This window comes from Balearica regulorum, chromosome 6 (genome assembly GCF_011004875.1).
Source record: "Balearica regulorum gibbericeps isolate bBalReg1 chromosome 6, bBalReg1.pri, whole genome shotgun sequence".
NCBI lineage: Eukaryota > Metazoa > Chordata > Aves > Gruiformes > Gruidae > Balearica > Balearica regulorum.
The window spans coordinates 263,869-282,170 of NC_046189.1; the positions used below are offsets into that span (position 1 = coordinate 263,869).

At 38.7% G+C, this 18,302-nt stretch overlaps 1 protein-coding gene and 1 pseudogene across 13 annotated transcripts in view; both read right to left on the bottom strand.

The window, feature by feature from the left end:
* PCNT (pericentrin) overlaps positions 1 to 18,302 on the bottom strand; it is a 100,859-nt gene that overhangs the window by 71,297 nt on the left and 11,260 nt on the right. For 5 of the 13 annotated variants that reach the window (XM_075755808.1, XM_075755807.1, XM_075755810.1 and 2 more), the window contains exons 5-19: positions 18,182 to 18,229; positions 17,590 to 17,733; positions 15,839 to 16,003; positions 11,840 to 14,239; positions 11,662 to 11,754; positions 11,275 to 11,451; positions 10,030 to 10,285; positions 8,132 to 8,190; positions 7,775 to 7,949; positions 6,323 to 6,459; positions 5,682 to 5,793; positions 3,976 to 4,008; positions 2,334 to 2,598; positions 2,037 to 2,124; positions 407 to 623 (exon numbers count right to left, since the gene is read on the bottom strand). In XM_075755808.1, the coding sequence (XP_075611923.1) occupies positions 407 to 623; positions 2,037 to 2,124; positions 2,334 to 2,598; positions 3,976 to 4,008; positions 5,682 to 5,793; positions 6,323 to 6,459; positions 7,775 to 7,949; positions 8,132 to 8,190; positions 10,030 to 10,285; positions 11,275 to 11,451; positions 11,662 to 11,754; positions 11,840 to 14,239; positions 15,839 to 16,003; positions 17,590 to 17,733; positions 18,182 to 18,229 (4,369 nt within the window). The remainder of the gene's footprint in view (positions 1 to 406; positions 624 to 2,036; positions 2,125 to 2,333; positions 2,599 to 3,975; positions 4,009 to 5,681; positions 5,794 to 6,322; positions 6,460 to 7,774; positions 7,950 to 8,131; positions 8,191 to 10,029; positions 10,286 to 11,274; positions 11,452 to 11,661; positions 11,755 to 11,839; positions 14,240 to 15,838; positions 16,004 to 17,589; positions 17,734 to 18,181; positions 18,230 to 18,302) is intronic. The other 8 variants (XM_075755818.1, XM_075755817.1, XM_075755816.1 and 5 more) reach the window with 5 other exon arrangements.
* On the bottom strand, positions 841 to 938 carry LOC142602416 (U2 spliceosomal RNA; annotated as a pseudogene).

An 18,302-nucleotide genomic window follows, 5' to 3' on the forward strand; every position in this document is an offset into this window, starting at 1 on the left:
TATGGAACAGAGTGAGAACGGACCTATTTCATGGAAATACAAGAGACATTTAACACTAAGAAATTTTCAAATAAATATTAATTCAGGAATTGGCAGTGCCCCTCTAGGCATCAAGAATGGAAATCTGATCAACTCCTTTTAGCAACCGCTCCACAGTTGTAGTAGGTTTTACTACAGAATAATCAACTTCAGGTCAGCATATCTTTGGAAGTACAACTCAACATGGTGATAAAAGTCAAAAAGCGAAGTGCTCAATGCCATGGATTAACACGTGTTAAGTGTTCCCTATAGTTTAAACTAATAACAAATTGAAAACTTCTTCAGATAAGCCTTTAAATATTTAAAGAAAAATATAAGCCACACAAGCAGCTTACCATTTACTTCCCAGTCTGTCAGCTCTTCTTACCTTTAATATGCTCTTCTGAAAGTCGGGCACGGAGCTGCTCAAGTTCTAAACAATGCTTTCTTTTCATTTCCTCAATTTCTGATACATATTTGTCTGACAGATCCATTTTCATTTTCATTAGGTCCTCCTTATATTGCAGCACAAGGGAAGACCTTAAGGAATCTAATTCATGCCTGTGTTGCTCTTTAAGTTGTACCTGCAAAGAGGCAAGTTCTTCCTGTATAAGAAATGGGTTAGAAAGACATCTTCAGCTTTGAAGAAACCATGCCGAGAACCTTTCAATGAAAGCACTGTATAAACTGCACTATAATGCACCTGCTTCACACGTGTATATATCTCGTCTCCAAAAACCCTGCTGGTTTTCATAAAACCACAAAATCATTTTGGTTGGAAAATACCTTTAAGATCATCAAGTCCAACTATTAACCTACCACTGCCAGTCCAACCACAAAAAGAAAAAAATAAGTATCTGATATTAAACTGATAAGAACTGATACCACACTTGATCTTAGCCAAAAGGCCAAGAAGCTCCATTCCCATTCCTGCCACTCCATCTGCTACTAGAGCGGCAGAGCCCTCCAAAGTAGAATTATAGAATCATTTAGGTTGGAAAAGACCTGTAAGATCATTGAGTCCAACTGTAAACCTAACACTGCCAAGTGCACCACTAAACCATGTCCCTAGCTGCTGTCTTAATGTACTTCGAATAGGGAAACAGGGTGAGTAAGAACAAAATAGTCTCTAAAACATCTGTATATTAGAGCCTTTTGAGTAAAAAAAAGTATATACGCTCCAGAACCATGCCACAAGGCAGGTCTGAGTTTCAGGAGCCGTTTGAAAGTCTAATAGCGGGGGAAGTCCCACATGCATCTGGGTGGAAAAACTATTGACTCTCAACACTGAGAAGACCACCCTCTACACACCACAGAACTTAGAAGTAATGAGCTATGAATGGCAGTTTCATGCTCAGCTAGGTAACAAAGAGCAGCAAGAAAAAAAGGCAGGATGTACACATTTCTCAATTACAACTCATATGGTTTTTGTGTGATTTTCTAATGAAATTAAGCTCATGCCGTCTTGTGTACGTCTTGTCTGCTTGTCATTCCCTCACTAAAAAAATATTTTTTTATAGTTAATTTAAAAAATAAAAAAAATCTAAATAAAAAAAAGGAAAATTCCTTTTTGAAACTCTTAGTCAACTTCAGGTAAGTTGAGCAAAGAAGTCAAGATCTTAAATTACAACAAGGTATATAAAAATAGGTGCATAAATAGAAGAGAGACCAAATTAGCATCTCCACTTGAAGAGAACAGACAGCAATAAAAGGCACAATTACTACAGAAGCTACAGAAAAGAGACACACCATGAATTTGTACTTGTGTGGAAGAGCTTTGATAAGCTTCTTATTAGGCACAGGATAATCCAAACAGCATACAAAATTACAGAACACCATGTTTCATCTGTTCTACTAGCCTAAGAACTATTAAAGTTAGTAATTTACAATATACTTGTCAAAAATAATTAAGCCTTAATAAATATCTCAAATTAACTAACACTTTGCTAAGAGCTAGGAGTCAGACATCAAGTTTCATACAGATGATGTAATGAACAGCAGAATATCAAAAATACTACCTGATGTTTTTCCAGCTGTTGGTTTAGCTGACCAATTGTATCGCTTCTCTCTTTCTCAGCAGTCTCTTCAAAAACTGCGACAGAAGAACTGAGAAAAGTGTGGTGGAGTGAGATTGTAACATGTGTCACAAATTAAGTTAAATGAACTTGCTGACTTATGATGTAGTACTGAAATGAGGCACAGAGCAACTAACAATTGCTCAGGACTGTGCACTCGTGACTTCCAACGCTGTGTTTCTAACTACAGATCTAACATGAGATGAAAGGAAAAAGGAAAAAGAGGAAAGAATAGATCACCTGATGTCCCCTGCTTGGTCTTGACTCATTTCCAACTCTGACAGCGAATATTCCTTCAGGTCTTGCAGTCTCTGATGCAGCAAAGTCAATTCTTCTCTGTAGTCTTCTTCAGCAACTCTTAACTTCTTTTCAAAATAAAGTCTCAGTTGTTCCAATTCAGTTTCGTGCTCACTTTTCCTTTGCTGACGCTGCTGTTCAAATTCTTGTTTTAAACGCTCTATTTCTTCCACCCGCGATGCACGAGCCAGGAGCTGCTCTTTTAGCTCTGGGGAAGGCAAAACCAATACAAGGACTCAGAGGTACATATCGTCAGGCCAAGTCATTCTGTGAAGATCAGCCACGCTTTAGTTGTTGAAATAGTAGTAAAATGTTATCCCAACAAGCTACATAAGAAAATTAACTTCTGACAGACAAAACATTCCTTCCTCAGAAGACAGTAAACCATGTTCTGCACGGTATTCAGAAAAAACATCTTCCTCACAAGGATTAAAACTACCAGCAGACTGTTGGCTCTCCTCGTTTCCTTGGGCTTCAGGTCTGGGCCAGTGACATGCAGAGTCCTGCAATATTGCTTAACCTTCACACCTGCTGGTTGTGGCAACCAGAAGCAATAATTTAGTCAAGAACATTTAATTTGATCCAGGAAAAACTTCCCAACAAACAAAAATCACAAGAAAAAAAAAATCAATTCTGTATTACTTTATTGATGGTTTGGCTATCCATCATTAACTCAAGCAAAGGCTAAATTCATTGAATTAAAAAGAACCATCCAACAAGAAAAAAATAAAATAGAATGCAGTAGCAAACAGCGATCAAGGCTGGTTCAGCAAGCTACCCTCCTTTCAGGGAGTGAGGGCAATGGCCAGCATTGCAGCCTGTTCATGAACTCTTTGAGAGCTTTCTTCCTCACTTTCTGTATTAAAGAATTAGGAAGTGAAAAGGTGGGAAAAAAGGCCAAAAATCATGAGGGGGAATTAAAAAAAGTTTCCCAGATGGCTCAACTTCCCAGATGACTTAAGTTAGCTGAATCCCCACAGAATCAACTGAAGATGGAACTGCATTTCAAGAATGAAGACCCTGGAAAAAAACATCTGCTTACTTTAGGCAAGAAGAGAAACCAGAAACCTTTACAGAAACAGAGAAGGCCACCCAGGAAGGAACACAGCTGATTGTCACAGTTTGTTTTTGTGTAGCAAACCAGAAAACACACACTTAGCATTAAAAAGTCACATAACAAGCATGCAAACAGAAAGAATAAGAGAAATAAGTACATGGCTCAAGCCTGCTTCCAAAGGGAGCAGTTGCCAAGCCCAGGGACCAGAGAAATCAAGTGACGAGCAGGGACAAGTAACACCACCTATGGGACAGGCAAGGCAAGTCCGATCTGGCATGGGTATGTTCTGCCTAACCAGCAAAGTCTGCCAGCACAAAATCAACCCAGAAAAGTGTTTAACACTTTTGAACTGGCATGTCGCTCTTACATCAGAGCGGCGATCCCATTGTCCTGCTGCTATGTACTGAATCCACCACCACGAGACCTCAAACCAACGCAAACACATTGTCAAATGATCACTCAAGTGAAGAAGAGCAGAGTAAACCAAAACACCTTTCAGATCTCACACACCAAAAGAGATATCCTCACCTGGACCATGGGCTTGCATTCTGGTCTCACCATCTCAAGCAAGATGAAGAAGAAAAGAAAGGGTCCAAAGAATGGGAACGTGAGTGATTAGAAACATGGAAAAACATTTGAAAGGTTAATAAACGTTAGGAGTACAGAGAGGAAATATAAGAATTCCAGCAAATACAGCAAATACAAAAATTCCAGTGCTATCTGCTATAATTCTGTAATATCAAATCAGAGATTTGAAAAAGTCAAGGTAAAGTCTGACTACATAGAAAAATTATTTGTACAATTTATGACCAATAAAACCAACAACAAACACCCTCACAAAACCCTATTATACTCCAAAAACTATTTACCAGTATACTATTTAGAAAATCTGAAACTGCATTTAAAACAAAAGGCCAATATAATATGCTCAACTACCCCAACAGAAGAAACGAATGTGACCTAATGCTGCAGTGTCAATACAAGGTGAACACACCCATAGTCAAGGTTAACGTCGTGGTCTCTAGCTTTTTTATTTTTCCAGAATTTCTTCTTTCATGTATTATACATCTGTTTGCACACACACATCTGAGCCACATTCTACTTCATTTCAACAGAAAATGTGTCACCTCCAATCACTACTCCGTAAAGTTGACTGTTTTGTTTAATGCACCTAAATCTTGAATTAGATACCTTAAGATATCTAAAGTATATGGTGCCAGATTTCAACCAGTCATTATTTTATCTCAAGCTTTAATTTTTTTTATAAGTTTAATGCAGATACACATCAGACTAATTAAAAAAAAACAACACAAAACCCTCAAAACTATTCATGTTTAATTGCTGTGCACAGTATTTTCCTTTTATTTTTTGCTTTTAGGTTTAGGGGATTTGTCTATTTTTAAAACAGAAGCATCCTTACGGAAATAGGTTATTTTTAGCCTCATAAAAAACCAACATTATCATTTATTCTGATTTCAGAAGTATCACCTGAACGTTTTTATTTTTAAAATAGAGATATCTACCCAGGGCACTTCTATATTTAAGAATTAAAAGTCTTTCAAAAGATGGTAAATCCTCATTTTCAATGTCAATGAAAAAGCATTTTAGCTCACCTTAAACTGAAAGGGAAAAAAAGCCATTGCTACCTCAAGATATAACCTAATCACACAGGTTTAAAATATTTCTGCTTTTTTTAAGCAGACTGATCTCTTAATTATCTCCAAATAAAAGAAAATATCATAGCCACAATAAACCACTCAAAGTCATAACCTGGGTGGTGATCTTTACTGTCTACCTTCAATGAACAGTTTTCACCATTGAATTCGTACTCGCTTCCATGCTGAATACACACAGGAGCACGTTACTGCATTGACCAGCATTTTCTTCATTTTTTAACTACACTATACTTAATTTGACATTGCTATGAAAAAAATGTTTGTTTTTCACTGAAGATTTTTATCAGGTGCAGAAATGGAGCGGGAAGGGAAAGGAAAACACATGGAGCAAGCTTTTCCCAAGGCCACGCCATCCTTTTCGGCACCGCAGAACACACTCGTCATCTGACATCGACCCACCTCTCACTTCAGAAACAGATCAATAGGGTACAACCCACTGACACTTCTGTGACCCACCCATGTGTTTCTGGTACACCATTAAAAGTATTTCGTGTCACTAATGCATACTTCTGTATGAAGAAGAGGCAAAAAATAAAATGCGTCAGTTTTTGAACATACCACTTAGCTCCTGCCGATTTGCTCGGGTACTATCGAGCTGAGACCAAAGCTGCCTGATTTCTTCTTGTGACCGAGTCTTGAGTTCTTCATGCGTGACCTGAAGTTTCTCCAGCTATGGAAGATATGTTAAAAAAACAAAAGAAAAACCAACCCCCCCCCCAACTTTTTAAAACAATTTTGTTCTAATTGCTTATTTGACATGCAACAGATAGTTCTGTCAGAAATAGGTGGAAACATTTAGTGACAACCAGACTCTCAGCTCCTGACCCAGGCTACCAGAGATACTGAGTAACACTTCACTGTTAGACTCACTCCTCTAAGACAGAGGAATTTGTTCCTGATGCTGTATTTATCATCACTGGCAAAAATAAAGTATTAGCTAGATAAAAATGAAACATAGGAACCAGAAAATTAAGTGTATAAATAAATACAGCAGAAGACACTAAACGGCACAAAGACAATTGCATTCAAAAGATTTTGAACCACTATAGAATCCCAGGGTATTTACCTACTTCATGAGATGCATTTTAGTTTCTCAATAAAATCCCCAAATACAAACAAGTCACCCAGATGATATGGTCTAGTTTTTGTTACATTATATATAATCAAGCACTCAAAACATGTAAAGAAATCCTATTTACCTCCTTCTGAAGATTCTGTTCTTTTTCTAGGCTTTTCATCTTCATATCTTCTAGGAGTTGGTTATGTTCAGTCTGCAGCTGTTCTTGTAATTTTGTAATGGCTAACTGGTGTTGCTTCTCCAATTCTATACATTTGACTAAAATTAAAAATGAGTTCTGTTACACCACCATCCTGGTTACCGAATAACCTGTACAACTCTTTTGCAACTAAAATAGAAATGCATGGCTCTAGACTAGAATGCTAGCTTACAGGGAATCACAAAAATACTTGAATAGTAAAGTACTCCAATGTCAAACGTTTCCACACAGTGCTTCCTTGTCCCCTGCATCCCACAGTGTTAGCCAAGAGGTAACCAGCAGCAGCGCCAGAGGGACCGAGCACTCTCTGAACCCTGTAAACCTCCTGCTACCTCATCTGGTCAACAAATCCTGACTTTCCCAGAAAGAATCTGCAATCAAATGACCACAGTGAGCTGCAAGAGATGTACATTACCCTCACGGAACAGACTTTAATGATACAGGTTCAGAGAAACCTAGTGAAGTCAGTGCAGGCTGGGAAGAACAAGCCATTGCTACAAACACATCCTCGCAGCAGCCAAATGCGAGCCAAACACTGTGAAAGCATCCAGCCCTTGGCTGAAGCTACTCTTCACTTCTTAAACCTGGTCCTACTGCCTGCCAACCAGCATCATCCAGTACCCTTAAGACTGCATTTCTATCTATTTGGAGAGAGGATTATTTCCCATGTCTCTCGTGCACAGCACCTCAGAGGCTACGCAACCCAACTCTTCACTTCATGGCTCACCACATCTCGTGGATCCTTTTCATACCATTACTGACAGCAAATCTGACGCTATTGTGCTGGTCAACCACTATCTCGACAGAGATGCAAACTACCTACACAAACTTTTCATAATCCTTCCTCCTATCAGCACCTCAGCAAAAGATATAAACAGATGTACCCGGCTAGGTGCTCATCCAGATTTCATTTTTCAAGTTAATGAAAACTCCAATTACAGTAGCCTCAAAAACATCACTTCCAGGACAGTATTTGAAAATGCTGCTGTTCTATTACACTTTAACTATTCACAGTCCAAATCCGATTTGTTTGTTAGAGGAAGCTTCTATTGGTATTAATCAGAATTTTGATTAATTCAGTAACTGCCACAGCTGGTTTTCAGCTGGAAGTAAAATAGCACCTCCCTTTAATACACCTGAAGGTAAAAATAGTCCATTTTATATTCTGTGGAAGTCAAAACACAACACAGCTAACTAGGCTTTAAACAGTTTTTCATTTACATCTTGTTTTCTAGACAGTCTCATGCCATCAACCCAACTTTTAGGAGTACATGGGATATATCTTCTATTTTCTTTTTATGCAGGTTCTAAAAACACTTAGTTAGCTTTTTGATTGTTCAATAAGGACAACTGCTTCCAGACCATGGCACTTACTTTTAGACTGTTCGTTTTCAAGAGAAAGAAGTCCCAGCTCTGCTTTGACTTTTTCTAATTCCATTTCCAGAGTTTTCTGCAGTTCCACCATTTCAGTCTGATATTTTTCAGACAGCTCTTCACGTGTGCTTTTTAAACGCATCTCAGACTCCAATTCCCAGTCTCTTTTGAAAGTCTAAGAAAGCAAGACATGCATTATTAAAGCAAACACATTTAGTAAATTAGTACCTTTTTTTTTTCTTTCCTCTTCCATTTATTTGTCTCTACAATAAATGCGTAGTAGACACAGGACTTCTATCAGCTCTATTTTACTGAAAGGCGTTTTACTTTTTCTTGTATGAAGAACAGAATTTGTACCTCTAATGCCTGGATATGTGTCTCTTCCATTTCCAATTCTATTTTCTTTCTTTGATCAACTGTGAAACAAAATACTACTTATTAATAAATTTACACAAAATGTTACGATTAAATGAGAAGTAGAAATATGGATGAGATTACCATTTTCGGTATCAAACTCAGAGCTTTAATTGCATGCAGCAGTGTGAGGTACCGGGTTCTACCCAAATCTGCTGTCATGCTACATCCCAGTAATTCACTTTCATTTTAGAAAATAAGCATCTAGCAGTTACAACGGCAAAGACAACCCTGAAGGTTAGGCTCAGCTTAATTAGCAACAGAAAGTCTGCTTAAATCTACAGAGAGCATGATACTAAAAAAACCCCAAACAAAACCACAAAAATCACAAAGAACGCCACACCTTTATTCCTAAAGATATAAATGCAAATGCCTATCAATTTCATTTTAGATGCTAGCATTTCACTGCACGTCACTATTAAGTGTTTGAATGATCTCTATCTCCAGAGACACAGCAAAAGAGCAGCTGGCAGCAGCAGTGAGTAGGAAACTCTCTTCCAATGTCTTCTAAAAATGCCTAGGAAAGAGACTGGAAGACAGATGCCGTTATCTGCTCACTGACACCAACGGCTTCTTCCTTCCCCAATTCATTCCAACTTCTTGTTCAGCACCTTTCTTGATCTGCAAGAACCCTGTAAAGGCCTATCAGTCCCCTCCTTACAGCTTCAAAGTACCGTTGCCTTAGCCTACCACCTTATTTCAATTCTTTCAGTGGCAAATGAGAACTCGGAGACCAAGATGGTGCCAGGTACCCACCTAACAGTCCAGCAGAGGAAGAAATGTCATCTAGAGTTACAAGGCAGTGTCCCAGCACTCAAGTAAGTTGGTTCATGCCCAATCATCACCTCCCTGAAATGTCTTTCCTCTAGCCCCCCCCCAAGTAACAGCATCCACAACTCCCACCAAGTCTCCTGCATCATCTGATTCCAGATTCTCCTTCTGAGCCCCTATGTTCAAGCACTCACAAGTGGTTACATTCATCGTTACATTGCCAAAACACACGTGAACAGCATTCATCTTAAGAACTGCATCCAGACCTCCTCCTGCTCCCAAATCTGGTTTCCTGCTCTCAGTCAAAAAGACACAACCCTGAAAGATTCTCTTCCTCTGAGGGAAAGACAACTAAAGGAATGGTTCCTAAACTTCTTCAGTGAGTTACTGCTGGCCTCACTTTTCTCCAGAAATTCCTCGAGCTCTGCCATACAGGTCAGAAACGGTCTCCTGAACTGGGAAGAGGCAAATATCCCAAACAATGCTAAAAGCACCATCAGCAGGCCTTCAGTACTATCAAGCGCACCTTTCATCTTGCTGCTGTGAAAATACAATCTTACATCAAACGTATCTCAAAGGACACCCAGCTGCAGGTTCTCACTGAGCCTTTCAGTTCCCTTCCCACTCCTTTATAAACCAGAGAGGACAAGCCAGGAAGCATTTCCATATCTTGTCAGAAACACAACAGTAGTCAGTGCTGACTTAGGGCAATAAAAGCCCTTAAGAAACATAAGGGGTAAGAGCTCTATTCTTTGTGCCAATTAAATTCTTCACGAGAGCTCTGTCTAATGCTTCCTGAAAGCAACTTGGTCAGTACAGTGCTATGTTACAGAAGTGGCAGCAAAACACCCATACAGTTGAAGAAAAACTAAACTTAGGTCTGGACATCTTCATTTTCGCATATACAACATGCACTTTTGCACATGCCAGTCTAGGTGCCGTCCCTATTGCAGCCAACACCAGTCGTCACTCAAAAGGTCAGCTCTACACCAAGACTTCAGGAACCTGTGGAGAAAGAAAAATACCAATAGGGTTTCAATTTCTGGTCCATTATTCCCAAATTTTAATACCTAGTTCTTGCTGATACTTTAACTCAAGGTCTTCTTTTTCCTTCAGACACTGTTGTTTATTCTTCTCCCACTCCATCTGATGGCGGCTTTGCAGAATTGCTACCTCCTGAGCACGCTTATCATTGAGCATCTCCCGTAGTTCCACAAGGGCCGTTTCCTTTTCTTTTGTCAAGTTTGACTGAGTAAGCTCAAGCTGAGAGGTGTGCATATTATTCAAGCTTAGGCGTAAAGCTTCCAATTCAAGGCTGTGCAGTGTCTGTAATGGAGAAGAAAAAGTGTTTTTCCCTCCCCTCTAATGAAACGCATTCACTTTTTCCATGACCAGTTTCAATTGCTTTCAACTGTTAAACACATCTAAGTTTTCTGGACTTGGAGAGTGTTTCTTCACAGCAGGGACAGAACCCTGAAAATAAGCTGATCTTTGTTACCGTGAGGTTTGCATAATGTTTTCAGTGTGAGGTAAAAGGTTTTTCCTTACCTGCCTCTTAATTTCATCACCTACCAAATACCTTGTATCTGTCCACTTCCTCACAGTGTCATCAGACCAGAACACAAGCTCATCCCGACCTTTCACTGTCTATTAAAAAAAAATTCCTCATATTTGCTATTGGTTATCATTTGTTAAAAAGCAAAATTCTGAAGTGGTAGTGGAAAAGCAGAAATAAAATTGACCATGCCTCATTAAAAAAATTGAGGACTATCCAACAGTTAGAAATGGTAGCTGAAATAGACCAATTAAACTTTTCAATTCTTACATAAACTAAACAGTACACAAACATCTTGTAATTTGACCTGACAATAGACATATTCTTTCTATTTCCACTTTGCATTTAGTGGAAATGTTCAAAACCCAGTAAATATTTAGAGGAAAAAGTCAGGTTTACATACTTCAGTTTAGCACGAGAACATTCCTAATCACATTAGTGGGATAATTAAAAAGTGGGACTTTTATAAAGTATTTTTTATAAATTTACTTGTTAAAGACATTAAAAATGACAAAGTTTCATGGGTTTTTTTTAAACACATCAATTTAAGTATCCAGTTTTCTTCAGAAGTAATGTTAAAATATAATTGCAGTGAGGATCCTGGAAAGCTCCTGCAGAAAATCTCTCCTGCCGCCCACCAAGGGAACCCTCCTAATTCTCCAATTGCAGCACACACAGTATGCACAAAAATCAAGGAGCCTTCTCTCTGCAAGAGCCAGGTAACCACTACAGCAGTAATTACTGCATTTCTGTATTTTACCTGTGATTGGAGTTGAGCTTGCTCAATCTCTGCTTTGTGCGTGGCTGTCATTTGCTGCCGAAGTTCGTCCAACAGGTGCTGCTGCTCTTTATTTAGTTCAGCACGGAGCGTCTCCATTTCCTCTTCGTGTTTAGTAATCAGTTCAGAGATTTCACGATCATGCTCCCGTTCATGTACCTGCAGAGAATACTCAGATAAAGAGCTTTCTTCAAAATACAGTTAGTTAGCCCCCCAATAAATTATTGAGCCAGAATTCTCCCCTCCTCCTGACCCCAAATCAAAGACACAAGGGAAAAAACCAATTTTTTTCATCTCTAAAACTTTTGTACTACTTAAATGACAAACACCACAAGATTTTTCTGAAATAAACCCAATGACAGCATTTACCTTTTTTATTAAAGCAATCTGTTCCTTTCTTTCTTCTTCCAACTTCTGCTGTTTTTCCACTTGATCTTTTATTTCAGCATTTAATTCTTCTATCTGAAAACAGGCATACAAACATGTGCAATGACTTCCTTGAGCATTCTGAAATCCCAAGACTCCTGCCCTTATCGGGGTTTCCTACCTCTTTCTTGTGTGTCAAACTCACTTTAGTCAATTCGGCAAGGCGTCGAGTCTCCATTTTATCAATTTCCTCTTCGTAATGTTTCACCATCTGGGATTGCGCCTCCTGCGCAGCTTGTGCAGACTGAAAGGACTCCTGCAAGCGAGTCTCAAGCTCCAAATGAACCGTCTTCAAATGGGCAATTTCTTCGGTCAGCTGGCTTTTTTTCTCATTGTATTCAGTATTTTTTGCCTTTATTTCAGCATTAAGTTTATGAATTTCTAGGGTGCTGAAGTTTAATCTGTCCTCATATCCCAGTCTTTCACACTCCTGTATTTCTTTGAGGTTTTTCACTTCAGAATTAAGTTCATGTATGTTTTTCTCAAGATCCTCAATGATGCTAGCATTCTCTGCGAGTGCTTTTTCTGCTTTTATGAGATCCTTCTCCACGTCAGACAATCTTTCTCCTAAGGCTGTTTTTTCCTTCTGTAAGAGTGCTAAATTTTGTTCTTTATTATTGATTTCAGCTTTGAGCAACTCCTGTTCTTTTAGCAATGTCTCTTCAGATACAGTTTTCTGACCAAGCAGCTCTGCTATTGTCTGGTTTTTAGCCTTCTGAGCATCAAGCTGACTTTGCATTTGATCCCTTTGACTTTGCAAGGCAGCTAACTGACGCCCAAAAAGGGACTGTACTTCACTTGTTACAGAATCAGAAGCTGTTTTCTGCTCTTGAACGTCTTTCACCAATTGCTCCTGAGTTCGCAGCTGCACCATCAACATTTCTCTTTCCTCCTGGAGGTCTTTTACCATTTCTTGCCAGGTCGAGGATTTTGATGCTTGTGTTAAAGACTCTACAGCGCAGGAAGGCTGGCCTCCATCCTCATCCTGCTGCTTTACTAGAAACATTATTTTGTTTTCAAGTTCTTTCTCCTTCTCTGTTTTTTGAAGAAGTTCTTTTTCACAATGGATCCGTGCTTCACGTTCTGCATCCAGCTCCACACATTTTCCAATAGCTTCTTGGGTCTCCTGATAAGATTTCTTCAAGGCTGACTCCTTCTCATGAAGCTGCTCAGTTAGCTTCACACATCTCTCTACTAAATTGGCTGTCTCATTATCCTTTAAGTCACCATGGTCATTTATTTTGTTTTGCTGCAGGGAGCTCTCTGACAAAAATGAAACAAAGGTCTCTGCTCCCACCTCAGTCTCTTCAAAAGTCCCTTGAGCCAAACTTCTGCTGGGTTCTAGAAGTACACTACTGTCTAACTCATACCTACTGCATCTACCTTCTTCAATGGCATAACCTTCAGAAGAGCTGGACGCATACGACTCTTCTGGTCTCTCTGTGGATATGAGATACTTAGCCAATATGCCTTCATCACCATTGAAGAACCCTAGTTCTGGCACGTGTTCTTCAGGCAGGTTATCTCCTTCACTACTTTCATTATTCTCTGTGATCTTTGAATTCTTAATTTCTTCTAGTTGATCACTTGAGGACTCTGCTCTCAAGTTACGCTGGAACTCTAGTTCTTCATGAACTAGCTCATCTTCACCTTTCAACTCACGTGGTTTATTCCACATCTCTGCTCTCAGCGACACCTCTGGTAAAATGTGGTTTTCCTTCCGTTTCATTAGGTTTTTATCGGAGACAATCTCTTCATCATGCTTTTGCCTTACATCCATACTTTTTTCTGCCTCATAAAGTTGCTTTTCATTTAATTGCTGGATGAAAGAATTCAGTCTCTGAATCTCTTCATTCAAGGACTGTTTTTCTTGTTTGTATCGCTGGGCTTCCTTGACCTGCTCTTCTGCATCAGAAAGTTGAGACTTAAGGCCATCAATTAAATCCTTGTATTTAGTCTCAATTTCAGATTTTTCTCTCTGGAACTCTTCCTGTTGGTTTTCAAGTTTCCTTCTCAAATTTTCTTTATTAATTTCAGACTCATGAAGACTATTATTTAAGTCAATTATTATGCCATTCAAATTCTGAATGTGTTCTTCAGAATTCAGAGCACAGAGCTCTTTTTTTAACTGTTCAAGTTCATTCTTATATTTTAAAATAATTTCTTCTTCATATACCTGCTTGGCTTCTGCAATCTCTCTTCTGTGGCACTTCTCCAGCTCAGCCCTCAAGTTCTCCAATTGTCTGCAAATATCCTTTTCATGACTGATTTTCAGTTCTTCAATACACTGCTGTTCTTTCATTTTGGATAAAGCTATTTCATTTTTTAATTCTGTTATTTCTGAGTCCCGGAGAGAAAGGGTATGTTGTAGTATAGATAAGCTATATCTTTCCGATGTCAGTAGATCTTGAAGACTTTTAATATGTTGGTCTTTTTCTCCTATGCTTTTGTATAGATGTTGCATTGTATCTTTCATATCCTCTTCCATTTGGGAGAGAAGATTTTCTTTATCTTTGGTATTCTTAAAAATAAAATATTACATATGAAATATGCCATGTTTTAATTTCCTTAAGACTCATGTCTTTAATGTATCTTCACACATTAATATTTACTGTTAAGTGCAGGGTGTATCATTGGCCTAGGCAACAGGATTTTCAAGCACATCCTTGAGAGTGGAAAGTACTATTGAAAGACTCTTCAAATGTGGTAACAAATATCAAACTGTCCAAGCAATTACAAGTGGCAGCCACTATTTTCTTTGTCTCTAGCCAGTGGCATATCTCAAACTTTGGGTATTTTAATTAAAAATAAATAAATAAATAAATAAATAAAAAACAGAGCTACTGACACGTCTCCATCTCACATCCAGAGAAAACACCTCCCGCAGGCAGGAATAGGCCAACAGAGCAGCCATGTCAAATTTTGACGCATCTGACTCAAAAGTTTAAGGCTTCTATGGCATTGCTGGTTGTGTGCTTAAAGGAAATCAGACCTTTTAAGCTGCTCCTTTAATATACGTCAGTAATCACAATCCCTGTAAATTTGTTTCTAAAGAAAAGGACTTTTTTCATGACCATGCCACTACAGCAGGTCAGAGTTATCACCAAATGTGAAATACATACTATAAAAAAATAAATATCTCTTATGTGTTTTTAACTTTAGCTGAGTTTCTTTACTCATAGCGCTTGTTTCTGAAATAAGTACATCAAAATATTCCCACACAAGCTTTTTACTTTGTTTTGTATCTGAAGCTAACATGATTACAGATACAGTTAACTTACTCTCATCTAGGTGTTTCAAGTTCACACACAACTGTGTTGTTACATGCTTACACAGCATATTTAGCACCCATCACCCCACCGCAAGCCTCTGTCAGTTATGTTCCCACATGCCTCAGTTCAACAAACACCAGATGGACCTGTTTCTGCTGCAGACCTCTTATACAACAATTCAGTAACAGAGTTAAAGACCAACCCTACTGCAACAGAAACCGATGCAGTAATTTCAATAAATAAACAAATTTTAAAGAGCCAGAACTGAATCTTTATTCCATAAAAAAGAAAACCAACCCAAAACTTAAATTGCAAGCAGCGATTTTGGCTTAGCTGAACATTACCTTCAGAAGAATAGATTTTTAATTCCATATTAAAGTGTAGTTTCAGTTCTGAGGCATCAATGTTACCTCATGCACAAATTAAATGTTCATTGCAGGTTCTTCCTCCAAAAAGGAGGGACTGTTTATCAGGGAGTGTAGTGATAGGACAAGGGGGAATGGCCTGAAGCTGAAGGAGGGGAGATGGAGATGGAGATGAGATCTGAGGCAGAAATTCTTCCCTGTGAGGGTGGTGAGACCCTGGCACAGGTTGCCCAGAGAGGCTGTGGCTGCCCCTGGCTCCCTGGCAGTGTTGAAGGCCAGGTTGGATGGGGCTTTGGGCAACCTGGGCTAGTGGAGGGTGTCCCTGCCCATGGCAGGGGACTGAGTCTGGATGGGCTTTGAGGTCCCTTCCAACCCAAACCATTCCATGATCCTATGAAAAGTACCACCTTGGCTTGCATGATCGCAACAAAAACCTAACTACCTAGAACTCCTAATTCTAAAGGCACTTGAAACAGTTTTTACCTTTTGAGAAGACTCCAGCTGTACTTCCAGGTCACGTGCTTTCTGACGCAGCATCTCCAAATGTGCATTTTGCTCTCTGAGATGGTTCTGAAACAAGGACATCTGCTGCTGGGCTTCTAATATTTTGGTTTTCCCAGGGGTTTTACTCCTCAGCATCTCATTAACCTGAACACATAAATGTACTCACAGTCAGAAGAAAGTTTATATCACAGTAACTCATACACAAGTCTCAATGTATGCATAAAATATACTGTATTCATTTACCACAGGTTTACCCTATGTCTTTCATTCTCAGTGAATAAGAATCTCCCTAAGAGGTCAGACAAAACTTGTCATGTTTTAGATACTATTACTTACTGTAAAGATATAAATGTTAGATAATTCATCTCTATGAAGCCCCCAAAACAAAGCAGGACTTCCAATGGACTGGATGTATTGGTAAGAGTACAATGAACAAAACCAGTCTTCTCTGCAAAGGATTTACAGCTCCGTACTAAAGGGTGTTTTTTTCTCTCCATCTCCCTCCAAATGAAAACATTTACCCCCATGAATAAAACATATTTTATTTTACCCCCATTTTTAAAACCTTTTTCTAAAGACTTGGCTAAAACCAAGAAGATTAAGATAGTATTAGTACTTTCATCTGTTATTAACGTTGATGTGCTTCCACAAACAACTTGTATCATATTACTAGCCTTACTCAGAATACGCCTGAAGTGCTATTTAGGGGCTTTATCATTGTCTTTTGATGGCTTATGGAGCAAATCCCAACATCATCTTTAGAGTAATTTTCACTATTACCCCATATTTTGCCAACAGCAGTCAGAATTGTAGATAGAAAGCAGTATTTTTTTTTCTTTTCCAAACTTAGAATTTCATTTAGCAGAAGATTTATTTTCCAGGGCATGAGCAACTCCTTCAAGATAATCCCTAGACTTCAGTAAGTACCATTATTTTTTTTTTTTCAAACCCCCTTCCTATCTAGAAATTTAAGACACATAATCCCTCCTAGCACAATTCTTATCTTGCAAACCTGAAATGGTAAGTAAACATAAATATAACTCTCTGGCATATACTACAAGGCTCCTGAGACAACAAATAAAGGGGTGTTTAGAGAGACTAGCCACTAGAACATCGAGGATCACTGAAAAAGAATAAAGTATTTTAAGGAAAAAAATACGTAAAGTAGATGAAAGGCTGTAGGATCTCTCATTATCCCAGGATTAGATCCACAATCAACTTGTTGCACTGAAGCAGTTCCAATGTGTCACAGGGGCTGCTGCATCAACTGTCTTCAGGTTATTTTAAATCTCCATCTTTGAGCCAAGTCACGTTACCTCAAGACAGCAAGTTTCTGTGGAACAGCTGAGCTGTTACAGTTGCCCATGCACACACTCGGAGCTTTCTTTGGCAAAGGCAAGGAAAACTAATCGCACGTAAGCCCATACCACTACAGTGATCCCAAACCACAACAATATTGGGGAAGATTCCCTAACAAGGGCTAAATTGATGGGCAAAGAAGTGTAATGACTTCCCAAACATTACACAAGCAAGTGGAAAGTATAAGGATATTTCCGGGACTTCTCCCTAGCAGCTGGGGAAAACTCTGCCTCACCCTGAAATCATCTTCACTGCTGCATCGCAAATTGAACTAAAGAGCTATGTGATAAGCTCAATATGTTTTCATGTTCATATTCCAAACTTGCTCTTATTCTCTTTGTAAGGAAACAAAAATCGGAGGAGAGGCACACCTGATGTAACTGAAGTTGTAAATCATGGATCTGACCAGCTACATGTGAAGCCTCTTCCTGTAGGTCATCCCGATCCTTCTTCGCCTGTTGAAGGCAGGTTGTTAGTTTCCTGATGACTTCGTTCTGCTCTTGAACGGTAGTTTCCTACATGGACCACGAGAAGTGCAGTTATAAAATTAAAACAGTTTTAGCACACTAGGAATCCAGTAAGTTTTCTCAAAGCAAAGCTGTTATGAGTCTATAGTTACACTTAAGTTTTAACAAACTTGCGCCAAAGGACCATAAATATTTCTGTTCAAGAAAGACAGCAGGGGTGAGGAAAGAATAATCTTATACTGATCTCAGAGATGACAAAGCTAATCAAAAGTGACTTTTTAAACAAATGATAGGATACCAGTAATGAAATAAATATTTTTAGTTAAAAATTTTCTAGCTCTCATTGATGTAAAAACAACCAAGTTTTCTACAGGATATAACGAATATTTAGTACCCCCTAAATTGTTTCCTATCTGCCAGCTCTCCTTTTCAGTCATGTGAGAGAAAGCTAATGAGATGGGATACATTAATCCTATTCTATGTTAATCACATTAACCTTTTCAATGTACTTCTCACCAACAGGAAATGTCTTTGTTTCCCAGTCCTAAAAGGAGAAAAACAACATGTAAAAGGGGAAGTAACTATTCTTCAGTAGCACCTGATAATTTCCCTTTACA